This window comes from Myotis yumanensis, unplaced genomic scaffold (assembly GCF_028538775.1).
Source record: "Myotis yumanensis isolate MYYU_CA2020_CCGP unplaced genomic scaffold, mMyoYum1.0.hap1 SCAF_11, whole genome shotgun sequence".
Lineage (NCBI taxonomy): Eukaryota > Metazoa > Chordata > Mammalia > Chiroptera > Vespertilionidae > Myotis > Myotis yumanensis.
In genome coordinates this window covers 40,129,443-40,145,340 of record NW_027223762.1, presented here as the reverse complement: position 1 = coordinate 40,145,340, position 15,898 = coordinate 40,129,443, and the positions used below count along the sequence as shown (strand labels likewise).

The 15,898-nt window shown below is 38.9% G+C and overlaps 1 protein-coding gene across 2 annotated transcripts in view; it reads right to left on the bottom strand.

The window, feature by feature from the left end:
- Positions 1-7,215: 7,215 nt before the first annotated feature.
- The window catches only part of APLF (aprataxin and PNKP like factor), a 65,015-nt gene continuing 56,332 nt past the window's right edge, over positions 7,216-15,898 (bottom strand). Inside the window, exons 9-10 of one of the 2 annotated variants that reach the window (XM_070429374.1) lie at positions 15,688-15,734; positions 7,216-12,161 (exon numbers count right to left, since the gene is read on the bottom strand). In XM_070429374.1, coding sequence (XP_070285475.1) covers positions 11,965-12,161; positions 15,688-15,734 — 244 coding nt within the window. In that variant the 3' untranslated portion in view covers positions 7,216-11,964. Of the gene's footprint in view, positions 12,162-15,185; positions 15,274-15,687; positions 15,735-15,898 lie in introns of those variants that run through there. The other variant, XM_070429375.1, reaches the window with a different exon arrangement.

Below are 15,898 nucleotides of genomic sequence, written 5' to 3'. Positions count from 1 at the left end.
TCAACATATGAATTGGGGGGGGAATACAGTTCAATTCATCATAGTGTTTTTTATTTTATTTTTTAAATAGATTTTAATTGATTTCAGAGAGGAAGGAAGAGGGATGAAGAGATAGAAACATCAATGATGAGAGAGAATCATTAATTGGCTTGCTCCTGCATGCCCTGTACTGGGGATCGAGTCTGCAACCCAGGCATGTGCCCTTCACCGGAATTGAACTCGGGACCCTTCAGTCTGCAGGCTGACACTCTATCCACTGAGCCAAAATGGCTAGGGCTATCACAGTGCTTTTTATACTTGTACTCCCAGAACCAGAGGAGGACCAAAGATCATTATGGCTTACCTTCCCCGTGTGGGGCCACTGGCCCCTATTGTAACAATTCTCACTTTGAAAGGAGTAGATAGTTCATGGCAAGCTTATGTTGTCTACAGAGCTTGTAAGTTCTGGAACAAGAATGGGAATCCAAGTGTCTTGATATTAGAACATTTTTCCTATTTCATCTTATCTTTTTAGTGGTCAGTAATTCAGAGAGGCACCTAAAGCAAACAGAATAAAGTAATCAACCAGTTAGTAATTGGGGGAGGGGACAATTTAACAATCATACAATTCAAATCACCCATGAGTTTCACCTACCATTACCAAGGAAAAGTTTCAAAGGCATGAACTCTCTGAAGGAAATAAACAGGAAAATGGTAAAGGCTAACTTTAGCAATCAAAAACTGATATAAATATACAGAATATTTTTTAAATATGAAAGTAAAAGTTTATAAATTTAATGAAATGGATCATCTTATGACATTTTTAAAAATTGACTCAAGAAGAGGTAGAGATCACAGTAAATATAGACAAATGAAAATGTACTACCAAAAAGGTACCAAACCCAAATTTACTCTAAAAATTAATAAACTTTGAACTATTGCAGAACAGGTGGCAATATCCCATAATATTTGCCCATCACCCTTATGAACAAAGATTTTTTTAAAACCTTTAATAACTATTAGTAAAATCAGATACAGCAGGATAATCATGACCAGGATTTATTCTAGGAATACAAGCATGGTTCAACATGAGAAAACTATTTTGTAATTTGTTACATTAATAGGTGAATGGTAAAGATGCATACTACTCCTAGATACTAAAAATTTTGATAAATGTAAAACCGTTCTTTTCTACAAAATTCTTTCTAAGCTGCAAATAAAAGTAAACTTAACCAGACACCTCTTTCTTGTACAGAAGAAAGCAGACTCAGCAATCAATAAAACTTCACGCTAGCCAAGAGACATATGAAAACATGCTCAAAGTCACTAATCATCCGAGAGATGCAAATCAAAACAACAATGAGGTACCATCTCACACCTGTCAGAATGGCTATCATCAACAAATCAACAAACGACAAGTGCTGGAGAGGATGTGGAGAAAAAGGAACACTCGTACACTGCTGGTGGGAATGCAGACTGGTGCAGCCACTATGGAAGAGAGTATGGAGTTTCCTCAAAAAACTAAAAATGGAACTCCCATTTGACCCTGTGATCCCACTTCTAGGAATATATCCCAAGAAACCAGAAACACCAATCAGAAAGGATATATGCACCCATATGTTCATAGCAGCACAATTCACCATAGCTAAGATCTGGAAACAGCCTAAGTGCCCATCAGTAGATGAATGGATTAGAAAACTGTGGTACATCTACATGGTGGAATACTATGCTGCTGTAAAAAAGAAGGAACTCTTACCATTTGCAACGGCATGGATGGAACTGGAGAGCATTATGCTAAGTGAAATAAGCCAGTCAATGAAGGAAAAATACCACCTGATCTCACTCATTCATGGATAATAGAGACCATTTTAGACTTTTGAACAATAATAGATACAGAGGCAGAGCTGTCTCAAACAGATTGTCAAACTGCAGCTGGAAGGCCGGGGAGGGTTGGGGGGCAGGAGGGAGGGGGGTAAGAGATCAACCAAAGGACTTGTATGCATGCATATAAGCATAACCAATGGACATAAGACACTGGGGGGTAGGGGAGGCCAGGGGATTGTCAAGGGCGGGGGGAAAAAAAAGGACACATATGTAATACCCTTTGTAATACTTTAAGCAATTAAATAAATAAATAAATAAATATAAATAAAACTTCACGTTATATATTCTAGATGTTATCTCAGCAAATACCTACTCCTCAGCACCCACTCTGTGATCTCTTTACAGGTCTTCAATGTTTTCCTCTGGAAAAGAGGCTGTGGTGGAAAGCCCACACAGCAGGAGAAATAGGGTCATAGAGACGACTTATTAGGGACATAAAGAAAATCAGAGCAGTTACATATACCCAGTGCCTACCACAGCGTGGGCCAAGCATCTGCTGAGCACATTACATACAGGATCTCCTCTCATCCTTTCAACACGTCTGCAAGATAGTTTTACAGATGAGAAAACTTCCATCTCACCCTTGTCTGAGGGCTCTTTGCTACTACACCACCCTGTAGGCCCAATAGAGGGCAGTAGAGATCACATAAGGGGACAGACGAAGAGCAGGTGAAGAAAGATGGGAAAATCTAGCTGCAACTTAAAAAAACTGTTCATAGGTGCTCACACAAACAAAGACCTTAACAGAACGTAAGAAAACCTAGGGAGTCAAAATAAATAGATTTTGGAGCCTCTGGAGAGAAGTGGCCAGCAAGAGCCTCCATGCAGACAGAAACCAGCATTCCCTCTTTTAGGGTGACCTGTGTGCAGAGAGCCAAGGCTGGGAAATGATTACAGGGTGGCTTCAACTACCAGGCATCCTCTAGAAGTCAGTCGTGAAGTAAAGTGTGGAAATAACATAGGTAATCAGATCTGTGTGTTGCTGGGGATGATGCAAACCTATTATTTCCCCCAAATCAAAGCACTCGATTCATGTCCAGAGCTCGGAAATTCGTTTCTCAGTAAAGGTCAACAAAAGCAAACACGGCCTAAATGTAATTATTAAGCCAGATGTCCGATGTGACGGGGCAGGATGGCATTCCCAGTCAGGATATCAGCTGAAATTAGCATGACAGGGTCCTTGCATCTTTAATCAGGAACTCCTCTTTCAGAAATACTGTAGCACTAAAAGAATGGAGCCAAGTTAGCATTCATTTTATTCCCTTACTGATTTATCTCATATTTTTAAATTGCAAATCTAGCAAACAAGACCTTAGTAAAGTTCACTAAGGCAATGGATTTCCATTAGGGCTGTTAATTGTATTCATCTGTCATTGATGGTCCATGTTCTATAGCAGTGACCTGAAGCAAATTCAAGAGGGAAGGTGGAGAGAGTTGGAGGGGGAGAAATTGATATGGATATATGCATGGTCCATGGACAGAGACAAGTCTGGTGAAGGGTCTGGGAGGGGTGGATGCACAGTGGAGGAATTCATGGCGGGGGGGGCGGGGGGCAGGAAGGAATCAAAGAGGACATCTGTAATGCTTTCAACAATAAAGATAAATTTTAAATAATTCAAGGCGTGAGGCAAATTTGGACTTCTTGTTTTTGTTTATAAGTTTAGGTGTGAGAAAGCTGATCCAGGCATCAAATGAACTGTGAACCCACTACTAATTAGGGGCAGCTTCAAAGGTAGAGGGACTTGGTAGGTTGGAAAGGAGTTTTTGAGCTATTGACATAGAATGAATGAGGAAAAGGCCTAAATCATCTGCCATTCCCTTAGAACCACCACCACTACTATTTTTTTCTCTGTAACTTTGAAGAATTCACTTAAAGTCTTTGAATCTTTAATTTACCAATTGTAAATTAGAATAGGTGGCAGAGATTTTATATTGTGCCTTTTGCTTGTCTTTCTCTGATTTTTCAGAAAAAAAAGAAATTTTAAGCATATTATAGAATTTCAATATTTTTTTATTTTTATACCCCAACACTTCTTTAAGATTAAGTTATTGCCCTAACCAGTTTGGCTCAGTGGATAGAGCATCGGCCTGTAGACTGAAAGGTCCCAGGTTCTATTCCGGTCAAGGGCATGTACCTTGGTTGCAGGCACATCCCCAGTGGGAGGTGTGCAGGAGGCAGCTGATCGATGTTTCTCTCTCATCGATGTTTCTAACTCTCTATCCCTCTCCCTTCCTCTCTGGAAAAAATCAATAAGATATATATTTTTTTTAAAGATTAAGTTATTGCCTAGCTACTGATGAATGTTCTTCTGTATTTTTTATGGACCTTTACACCTGGGGTCATAACAGAGGAAGCAACCCATTATTGACTCAAATTATAGTCAACATTTCTTCCACAGCCCACGTTACTTCCCAAGAAATTTGAAAGCTTCTTCCAGCCATAAAATGAAATGACAATGATACTTTTGTTACTTTCATCCAATACATATTCTCCAATCATCATGATGAAAGAAATGCTTTCTGAGTTTACTGTCTGACAGGGAGTGAATGAGCTGTGTAGAAAAGTTCAGGAATGTTAGCTAACCTGTCATCAATTCAAGAAACTACTTAAAGGGCATGGTTAATCCCATTTTGAAAAGTTTAAAAATTTTTTTAACATAACGAAGGCCACAGGAAAGAAATGACTTTTTTAGTTAGAGTGAATTATATAGAAATATCATAATTTAAAAAATGAATACAAAGGCATTCACACCTAACACCAAAGAAGGTCTTATTCTTAAGTTAAATATCTCTTATATACATATCAGCACATATGTAAGAATACATTTAATTAATATGAACACAAGGTCTGTTATTTTTATCTGAAGTGTTTTAACTTTTACTAATGTGGGTGTTATTAATGATTATGATAGAGATGTTTATAAGAATTCTTGTGTTCTAGATTTATCTTTCAGGTGATATGAACTTAGATTTACTGGTGATAGTGTAAGTCACTTATTCTTCTCCAGTATTCATTTTCTCAAAGTCACAAGGTCTAAATGCATTTCACTGAAGCAAACATTTACTGAGGAGGATCAACCATACAGCACGGGGTTAAGTATCATGTGAGAAAAAGAGAACACAGTCCCTACACTCGGAAACTAGACTCACATGGCACACCTAGGGAGGCCGTCTTTTCCCTGCTGGGACAGGCCCTCAGGTAGAAATAAAGGATCCCCAAAGAGCTCTGAATGCCCCTGCGAATACTTTCTCCTCCCCTCCTCCAGGACACCACAAGCCTGAGCTGCCCACATTGCAATCCGAGTCAGCAGCTGCAAGTGGAGATAATTATTTTCTATGAGATTTATCCCATCATGCCTCTCACTCCTGTTTGCCTCTGTCAACTTCAAGACGCCAGGTCATTCATTTCTCACCTACTAACTTACCTCTGTGTGTTCAGCATGTATACAGATCTGACTCGATTTCTCACTCCTTCCCAACCCCAAATGCTCACCTACTGTAACTCAGTCTATTATCTACAAAACCCCTCAAATGCTCACTCTTCTCTGAAGAGTCCCATGACCTGGCTCCTGCCTACCTCTACCAAAGGGAGAGGTCTCTCAACCCTCCTGTCTCCTCTCCACCTTGCTCATTCTACCTAAGGCAATGCTTGCTTGATGTTTCTGGAACTCCCCAAGCTCCTTCCTGCCCTGTGGTCTTTGTACCTCTGTTGAGAATGCACTTCCCCCAGATCATCACAGGCCATTACCTTGCTTCACTCTGTTCTCTTCTCAAATATCACTCTGCAGGGACATTTTCTAAAATAGCCACCAGCATTAACACCCCCCAAAGCCCCCTCCCCCACTCTCTTTCCCCTGTTTTATTTTTATAGCACTTACTACACTATCATAGTCACTGTTTTCTTGGCTTATTTGCTGTTATCTCAATACTAGGGGCCCAGTGCACGAATTCGTGAACCTTGAAAGGAACTGTGGGCCATGAGGCTGGGATAGGCACAGGGGCAGGTCTCAGCCCATCCTCTGCAACCCTGCCCGTTCCCTCTCTCCACGGCCCCAGTCCCGTTTGCTGGCAGCCCCGCTCCTGCTGCTGCTGCTCACACCTGCTGACGGCATGGAGCCATTGGGGCTGACACCATCAGTGGGTGCAAGCAGCAGCTGCTGCCCCAGTCACCCCTCAGTAGCAGGGGGAGGTGGAGAAGCCCTCAGGGGCGATCAGGCCAGCAGCTGCCGCTCGCACCCACTGATGGCGCTGAGTGATCGGGACTGGTGCTGGGCACTGGCAGTGGGTGCAAGCTGGCAGTGGGTATGAGTGGCGCCTCTGGTGCTGGCAGCAGGTGCAAGCAGGGCTGGCGCCGGCAGCAGGTGTGAGTGCTGGGCGGGACCGTGGCACACAGGAGCAAAGAATTTTCAGTAACCACCAGAGGCTCACCCTTATGACAGCAACTGGCGCCTCACCTTGGTCTGGTGCCCCCACTCACCTGCTCCACCATCCCACTGCGGCCAATGGCCGCCATGTTCTGCACATGCCCCTGGTGGCCAACGCATGTTATAGCGACTGTTTGGTTGTTCTGTTGTTGGGTTGTTCCAGTTGTTCCGCCATTTGGTCTATTTGCATATTAGCCTTTTATTATATAGGATAAGCTCCATTTGGGAAAAAATATCGTCTTATTCATTTCTGCATCTACCATGACAAGAACAATGTCTGCCACAGTTATAGCTACTAAACTATATTTGTTGAATGAAGGAGTGAATGAACACTACAGAATTTCTAGAAAAAAATCATGTTTATATAAGTTTTAGAAACAGTAAATACTGTAAACCCCATTTTGAAGATTCACGGTGCAAATTTGCTTTTCACGAACTTCGTCATTGTATTCCTTTTTGAGTCTCACCTATAAACATCCTACAGAATCAGTATTCCATTTGGGAAAGGCTACTGTTGGCTATGGAAGTCTGTTGAGGGTATTTTAGGGAAGGAATGACACCTGACTCCCAGGCAATCCCCTGCTCTCTTCTTGCCCCCTACCCCCTCCAATACCCTAATTTCTTTCCTGGACCAGAAACAGAACTCCATTCTCAGTAGTCCAGGCACTTGGGCTCTGGGGTTCATGTCAGAGAAGAAAGAGTGTATATGTCACAACCACCCAAGACACAAGGAAAGGTGTGATCAGACAGGCCCCTGAGTCAGGGGGAGAGGGCTGTCCCCACCTAGGTTCTTGTATTCTTGTGTGAATGAATTCTCTCTGCTCTACAAACCTGTAGCCTGGTTGGTTATTCTACCTGCCTTGGTAGCAGTTCAAAAGTTGACCTGGAAACATGAGACATGGTAGGCATGGAAGTGGTCTCCAAATAATTTTTATTGTACACTGTAGGAGCAAGAAAATTTTGAGCATGTGTATTTCCCCATATCAAGTATTTATGTAAATACTTGGCACAAAGTTTTTACATGCACCACGATATTAATATATTATATGCACTTTAAAACACAAACAAAATTAAAATTTTAAAAGAATGAGGTCAACTTGAAATAATCAATATTTTTAACATAGGGTTCTTTTGTTTTCAGAATAACTGGGATAGAGCTATGCATCACCTTCTTTAAAAAAATCATCCCCATGTTTTCCTTTATTTTGTTCTGAGATTTAAACATTTTTTTCAAACGCTCAGAAAAGTTATAATAATAGTATAATGAATAATTGGATACCCATGATCTAAATTAAACAATATTTTTGCCATATCTGCATTATCTGTGTTTGTGTGTATAAATGGAACCAAATGAAAATAGGATAAAAATATTATGCTATTTCAGCTATAAACACCTCAGCTTGTGTCTCCTACAATTAAGAATATTCTCCCTCAAAATCAAAATACTTTAATCATAGCCCAGGAAATTAACAATAATTTCCTAACATTGTCTAATATCCAATTCATATTCAAATTTCTCCAATAGTCCTAAAAATATCTTTTAGAGCTGGTTTATTTCCAAACAAGGATCAAATTCAGATTCATGCATTACATGGAGTAGTTATGATTTTTATTCTCTTTAAGTCTAGAGGGTTCCTCATTTATCTTTTTAGAACATTGTCTTTTGTAAGAGATCAGGTAGAACTGCTCACATTTTGTATTTATCTGATTATATTTTGCTGTGGTGTCACTTACCATGTTCCTCTATCTACTATATTTCTTCTTTCCTGAGAGTTAGGGTCAAAGGCTTTATTAAACTTACTAGTGGTGAAACACTTTGGCAAGAACATTACTTTAAGAAGCATCTAAAGCCAGACCATCCACTATTGACAGGTGACACCTGACCTCTCTAACATAAAGCTATGTTTTCTCATTTGTAATTTATCTGGGGGATGATATTTTTCAAGGTCTATTAATGATCCTTGCCTGAATAAATTATTACATTGTGGAGTTAGAAAATGGTGATATCCTCATTCTCTCATTCCTTCTCCATTTATTAGCTGGCATTCTACCATAAAAATATTTCCACCCAGTAGGTGTGGCTCAATGGTTGAGTATTGACCTATGAACCAGGAGGTCATTGTTTGATTCCTGGTGAGGGCACATGCCAGGTTTTGGGTCTGATCCCCAGCAGGGGTATGCAAAAGGCAGCCAATCAATGATTCTCATCATTGATGTTTCTTGCTCTCTCCCTCTTTCTTCTTCTCTGAAATCAATAAATACATATTTTAAAAAATATTCCCTCATCTACTGAGGATGAAATAGAGTTCCTTACCAAAGGCAGAATATGTTTGTTAAAATTTTCCAGAGTAAGGAGTTAGTAAAAATCAGCCTTTTCTTACTTTTGCTTTAAAAAAGCATTATTAGTAGTATTTCTATGTACTTAAAGATTTTCATTTAATGTTTTATAATAAATTAGTCACAATTTTTTCCACCCCCAACTTTGGCAGTTTAAACTTAAAACTTAAATCTCTAGCTCTGACCGGTTTGGCTCAGTGGATAGAGCATTGGACTGCGGACTGAAAGGTCCCAGGTTCGATTCCGGTCAGGGGCATGTACCTTGGTTGCGGGCACATCCCCAGTAGGAGGTGTGCAGGAGGCACCTGATCGATGTGTCTCTCTCATCGATGTTTCTGGCTCTCTATCCCTCTCCCTTCCTCTCTGTAAAAAATCAATAAAATATATTTTTAAAAAAACTTAAATCTCTAAAAATAAGCTCAATAAATGCTGGTGTAGCACTCCACACACTGGGGTCGGGAGATCTACAAGAACTTTTTCCTTATAAGAAGTCCCTATTCATATTAGAGCTTAGGGAACATTGAATTAGCACTTGTCGAATAGAATGAACTTGGAGACTCATTACTCGGCAAAATGCCAGAAATTCTTGCTACAACATTATATCAGATGTCTTAAAAAGGTAAACACTGACTTTTCAACATTTCTACCTCTGTCTGCCTACTTAATTACTGACTTTTGGAGAAAAAAGAAAGATCATAAGTTAACACTAACATTTCCTTAATTAAAATGAAAACTGTAGTGTTGATTACATAGCTCAATCATAATTTATACTGTAGTGTAATAATTCAACGTTCTTCTTTTCTTTTTGCTGGATGTAACAATCAATCCTGACTAGCTAAAGGAAAATAAACATAGATCCTGGGGTAGTTCAGAGAAAGGAAAAGTTGACCCGTCACGAGACACCTGAGGCCTCAGCAATGGAGTCTTGGGGACCTGCTCCCCAGAGTGCTGGAGGGCCAGGCACCCCAGCTGCAACTCCTCCTGTCTGTCCACAGGCTGAGCAGGTTCCCTGAAGGAGCACCTGAAGGGCCTGGCTGGGGCCTGGGCTCACCCTGGATTAGATCAGAGAGGCAGGCTCATGGAGCCGGGATAGGAGCCTAGAGGTCCCCTCCTGGACATGGGCTTGTCGGGAATGGGCAGCCTCCACCCAGGAAACTTCAGACGTCCTTTAAAGCGAACTGGAGGTGACTGTCAGGGCATGATGGTGTGTTGAGTGGAATTTCATTCTTAACACTATCATTCTGATAGGAGGGATATTTCTGTGTTGTTAAAATGAAATGTCTTGGGTGTGATTTTTTACTGGTTTAGGGAGATGACAGCTAGGGTGCCAGTTTGAAAAACAAAGCTTGGGGAGAACAAACATGTATCCCTGAGTAGGGGATGTTTACATAAATGTCCAGACTACTAATCCCAGACACTTGCTTATTTCACACATCAGTAAATCTGCTAAGTCACAAAAGGGCCCTCTCTGCATCGGGTGGCATGGTGGTTATGTAGGTCTGGATGATTGCTGCCATCTTGAGATGTCAACCTCGAATCAGAAACAAGTGCTACATCTAAGGAGAAGATGGCAGGCAGATTGCTTCGTGGCTATTAGTCACACCTGCAACAGGGTTTTATCTCCTGTCAGTTAGCACTTAGTTATCAACACCATCAAAGAAAGGTGAGTTTTTGCAGCTGGGCACACATTTTGCTTCATCTCAGTTTTGGAGTAAATTTCTCTTTCAAAACAAGAGATGAATTCCAATGCTATACTTCCATTAGCTGGCCGTGGCACAATTAGAAAATATTTTGGACTTCCCATGTGAGCACTGGGATGGGGATTGTTCAGAGTCATAATGAGCTCACATTCTTCACCCCGCATTTCCTTATCCAGGGGGCAGGATCATGAGATGAAAGCCTGGCTTTTCCCCTTGCCCTGTTACAATACACAGAACAGCAACGCTCTGGTGTTCACCTGCTGCCCTAATGATGCTGACACAGTGCAGGAGTCCAAGCACCGAGACATCCAGGAGAACCCAGACATTCAGTGTCTACGGCTGAGGGTGAACATCAGAGAATGCCAAGGGGCCCCAGGAGAAGGTGAGAAGATTCCTTCCGGGTAAAGGGTGAAGATGCGGTACCAGGTGGTTCATCCTGTCTTTCCTTATAATGTTCTCCACCTCCCACTCCCAAACTCACCACCCAACAGGCCTCACAGGGTTATCTTGGAAAGATTTAAAAACACTAAGAAAACCATTACAAATCTGTGTTGCTCTTTTAATATATACATTTTTCGGTTCTTATAGAATAGAAAATATTAGTGTTTAACAAGGACACTTGGTTTAGTGATTTATTATTTCCAATACATATACCCAACTATTATTAAAGATTCTACACTGTATTTCAAAAATTCTAAGTCACTAGAGATGAGATTATTACTGGGCTTAAAGCAGTTTGGGAACAGAGATACAGAGACATAGTTCATGACACTGGAGAACAAATAAAAGGCCAGATAGCTTGCCACCTTCATCTGAGGATGAAAGAACTAAGATCCTTTGAGAAAATTATGGTCAAAAATCATTTCTATATTCTTAATGTAAAAATAGTACATTGAAAGTTAAAATAATGAGGCAGGATTTTCATTTGAAAAAGAAAGAAACTCAAATTCTTTGAGTTTTTCCACCTTTAAACTCAAACACACAGTAAATTACAGATGTGGGACACTAAGTAACATTCCCTGCATGGTGAACATTTCTATAGTCTTATGGAATCTATTTTCAGTATCCATTTGGTACTCATGTCCCCAAGTTTCAAAGAATAAAATAGTCGATGAAATGCAAAGCTTGCATCTAGGATACTAGAAAAATGCTAGCTATTATATGATGGCTGTCAAATTTTAAAGCCTGGTTCTGCTTGAAGAATTACTTCAATAGCAATGAAAGAGGCATGCTTTTCTACCCATGATGTAATTTGCCGGGTTATACCTGCACAGTATTCTATAAAGACAGAATCTTTGGAGAATAGAAAAAAAGACCAAAGTTTTGTGCAACCTATGGTTTTTTTACTTTTTATAACCAGCAGACAAAGCACGTGAAAATATCAATTACTTGTCTTTAATTCTGTCTACTTTCCACTTCTAGATGCTTTAAATAGAATAGAAAAAGCAAAGCAACAAAAAAAATTCCATAGACTACACTGAAGGTTGACATTTCAATGTTTCATTTGCAGAGTCAATAGTCAATAGTAAAGTCATCGCTATAAAAAGGAAAACAATTATTGCTTAAGTGCCTCCTTAGTTTATGAATATTTTTCCATAAAGAAATAGTAAATGTGAGCCATGTATTATTGCATAACCAAGTTACTTTTTTCTTTTCATAAATGTCTTTGCTTCTTTCAAAAGCTCTTCCATATCTTCCTTCTCTTCGTCCTCCTTTCCGGGTTCCCAGTCAGAATCTTCATCCGTGGGCTCATACTCTTCTTCTTCATCATCTAGAAAGCTGTCATTCAGGTCGTACTCATTGGGTTGCCCTTCGTCGTCATCCACAGTGTTTCGGACTGAAAAACAGAAGTTTGGTACATGAATTGCCACTCAACCTGGGATTGGAGATAGCTAACTGTAAAGTGCCCTTTTCCGTCAAGAAAAATTCATTTTAACTAATATACAGCTAATCACTACACACTTCTAGAAAGGGGACTAAAATGACTACTTGCTATTTATTATTTCTAGCTTTTCCTATCATAAGGCTCCTGAGACTAAAATCCTATGAGAGTCATAATAACGGTTCCTTCATAATATCGTAATCATATCCAGGCCACCCTGCCTTCTGGGATGGTACAGTGTATTTCTGTCCCAGTTATTCACTGCCCCTCCCTGTGATACGATTATACTTCTCCATCCCCAATGACTCCAGTCTTGGCCAAAACAAGTGGGTGGAAGTGGTGTGTGACCTCCCAAGGAGAAGCTTGCAGAGCCTTTCTGTGGTTCTGCTATTATGATGTCCCCTGAGCTGTGAGAACAGCGGGTCTCAGGCAGGAGCTGATCCTCCAGCCTGAATGCCAAGCTGGGACAAGGCCATAGCCAACACACAGCTGGAAGTGAAGAAGAAATACATCTCGTGTTTGTGTAAGGCACTGAAATTTGGGGATTATCACAGCAAACCTAGCACAATCTGACTGATGCATGAGGGCTGTAATCAAATGAGAAGATACAAAGTTTACATACTAAACTTTTGGAAAGTTTAGTTTATAAATCTATGATATTCTACAGTTCATTATACAAATAAGATTACTATGGTAACAGCATTTAGAATTTATAGATTTCTAATTAATATTATAATACTAGAATTCTTATCTCCAAATTAATTTCTTCCCTCATCCCACTGTTTTATATTCCTTCCATAGTGAGCCTCAGAGTTGGTCTAAAGTAAGGCAGTGAAAGACTCTGGGAAGATATGGAGCATTTAAGAAACAAGTAGGCTCAGCCAGTGTTGCTCAATGGTTGAGCATCAACTTATGAACCAGGAGTTCACGTTTCAATTCCCGGTCAAGGTATATGCCTGGTTTGCAGGCTCAATCCCCAGTTTGGAGCGTGAAGGAGGCCGATCAATAATCATTGATGTTTCTATCTCTCTCTCCTTCTCCCTTCCTCTCCGAAATCAATATGTATACAGTAGGACGATTCTATCTGGAAATCGTCTGAATAGCAGAGGACAATCCCTGTGGTGAAAAGCAAATGTATGGGTAAGAAATATTAATGTCCATGTTTTTCCATATGCTTTAGTTAATGTCTTCCTATCCTAAAGTTCACATGAAATAGATATTTATATTTTTCTTAATATCACTACTCATTCCAGAGAGGATTTGAGACAGCTTATAATAATAATAATAGAGGTGATTAAAAAAATACAAATAGAATTTAAAAACATAAAAAGTAAAATATATGTCAATCTCAATTTTAACATAATTATTATAACTTGAGCATCAAGTTTCTTGGTAGCTAAAAAGGAGCTACATTGTAAGCTGCACAATTCTCATTAGCGTAAGAATCACCTCGGTTTCCTAAGGGAAATCTTGCTAACTCAAACACAACTTACCATTTTCTACCTTGATGTCCTTGATTGATCTATTATTCACTGTGTCTGGGATGTCCTAAACTCACTCACCACAAGCCAAGAAACAAAGATGACTGAAATCCTTCCACCTTAAAGACCACATTAACTTAAAATTTGCACCTCTAGTGTACCCTGATAACCCCAGGTTTTGGAGCATCTCACCACAAACAAGTCAACTCAGTGCTGGTTTTCCTGTCTCTCTGTAACTTTGCCCACTTGTTAGACATATAATAAATAAATGAATGACCGTGTGAGTAAATGAACATTACATAAATGAGATTAAGATCTTGGGTAATGTTAAACTTTAAAGATTGGGAAATAAGAAAACAAGTACGTTATAATTCTGTCAGATATCACTAAATTAAAAAATATGAGACCTCAATACTTAAATTAATATTTGAAATACTCCAGATACCTTAATTTGTAGGTTTTGGAGTAGGAAGAGATATTCTAATTATGTTGCCACAGAGCCTTTGAAAGTACATTAAAAACATAAGACTAAATGTTGCTTAATAATATCTGTACTTTTTTTTAAAAAAAAAGTCTTTCTAATGGAATAAAAATATTTTTACTTCAAAGAGATTTTGCAAAGAAAATTCAAATATTTTTAATGATGCCATATGATACATATTGATAGTATTTATGAAAATGGTTCCTATTTCTGTGAAGATACACAGATGTGTCAAATACTTTTTTCATAGAAAAATGCTAAACTTCATCAATAAAATATAATTTTAATCAATATTATTACATTATTGCTGGAAAGAAAGTTAACAACCATAAATGCTACCTCATTAGATACAGCCTCAGTAAAAACAGTATAACATATAATCTCCATACATATTACCTCAGATAAAATGAGTATACTGGTGTCTGGAGTAGTAAAGCACTAAAGTATGTTTCAGCCAGAAACATCAAATGGAATCCCCAATGGTGAAATTAATCATTTTTATCACTTGGTTACAAGTTGGTTGTGTTTATACACATACAGATACACGTAGGGCATAGTCTGGAAGTATGCATTTTATTCTCTCACTCTGTGGGCAGAAATATTGTGCACTGAACTGGCCTCTGCCAATGATACAAATAAGCCAGAATTTGTTAAAAGGAAAAAGATATTACAGTTCAGAAGGAGGGGAAACAGAAGGTCAAACAGACTGATGTAAATAGGACTGACAGACATTAATAGTTGTTTGTCTAGTGTCTATTCCTCTTTCTTCTCCTTCTCCCCAAATTTTAGTTTATATTGGGGATCCCTGTGGTTCTGAAGGAGGTGACTCTACCCTGGTTACAGGGCTGGTACAAACTAATCAGTGGCATAGTAAATGGTTCAAGAGAATGAATGTGATCTAAGCTAGTAAAAAATAAGTGAATTTTATGATTTTTTTCTTAGAATGGTGAGAGTCAAAGTTGTTCATATTCATTCATTCTCTCTCTCTCTCTCTCTCTCTCTCTCTCTCTCTCTCTCTCTCTCCTTAGATGTAGAAGTAGGTACTTACCATACCAGCTGAATAAGGATGGGAAGACAAGCCAGTCTTAGGATAATGCTGACCTCTCTAAAGACAGAATGTTGGAAGGAAATTGGGTCACTGGTGACATTATTAACAATGTTAATGAGCCAAAGCATAAATTATGTCTATCTAGTCCTATATTTGAACTTTTCAATTATAGAAGTGAGCAAGTTCTCTGTACTGTTTAGACCAATTTGAAATTTTGTTTTCGGATACTTACAAAGAAAAAATCCTAACATATGCAAGGACAAATATATATTGTTATACAATGATTGTAGGAAATATTTGCTGTATAAATACTTACATTTTTATTTAATAAAAACCATTAAAATTAGCAATTTGACAAATTCACAGGAGAGATTTTGGGAAAAATTCATAATCACTGGAAACTGTATATAGGTTTAATAAGAGATTCATTTAAAGGTTTCATTTTGAGTTTCCTGAAGAAAAATTACTTACTTGGAAGTGTACTATGTCTATATTCTATCTTGTGCTGAGGATTCTTTCTGAAGAAAAAGAAAGAAAAGAAATCAGAAATAAGATCTAGTTTTCCAGTCACTAAAAATTAATGACTATTTTAATTAAACTAGAACACTCACTAACTCACACAGACAGACCCCAATAAGCCTCTCTTTGAAAAGCATTTGCTTTTCCTTGTTAACTACACTCG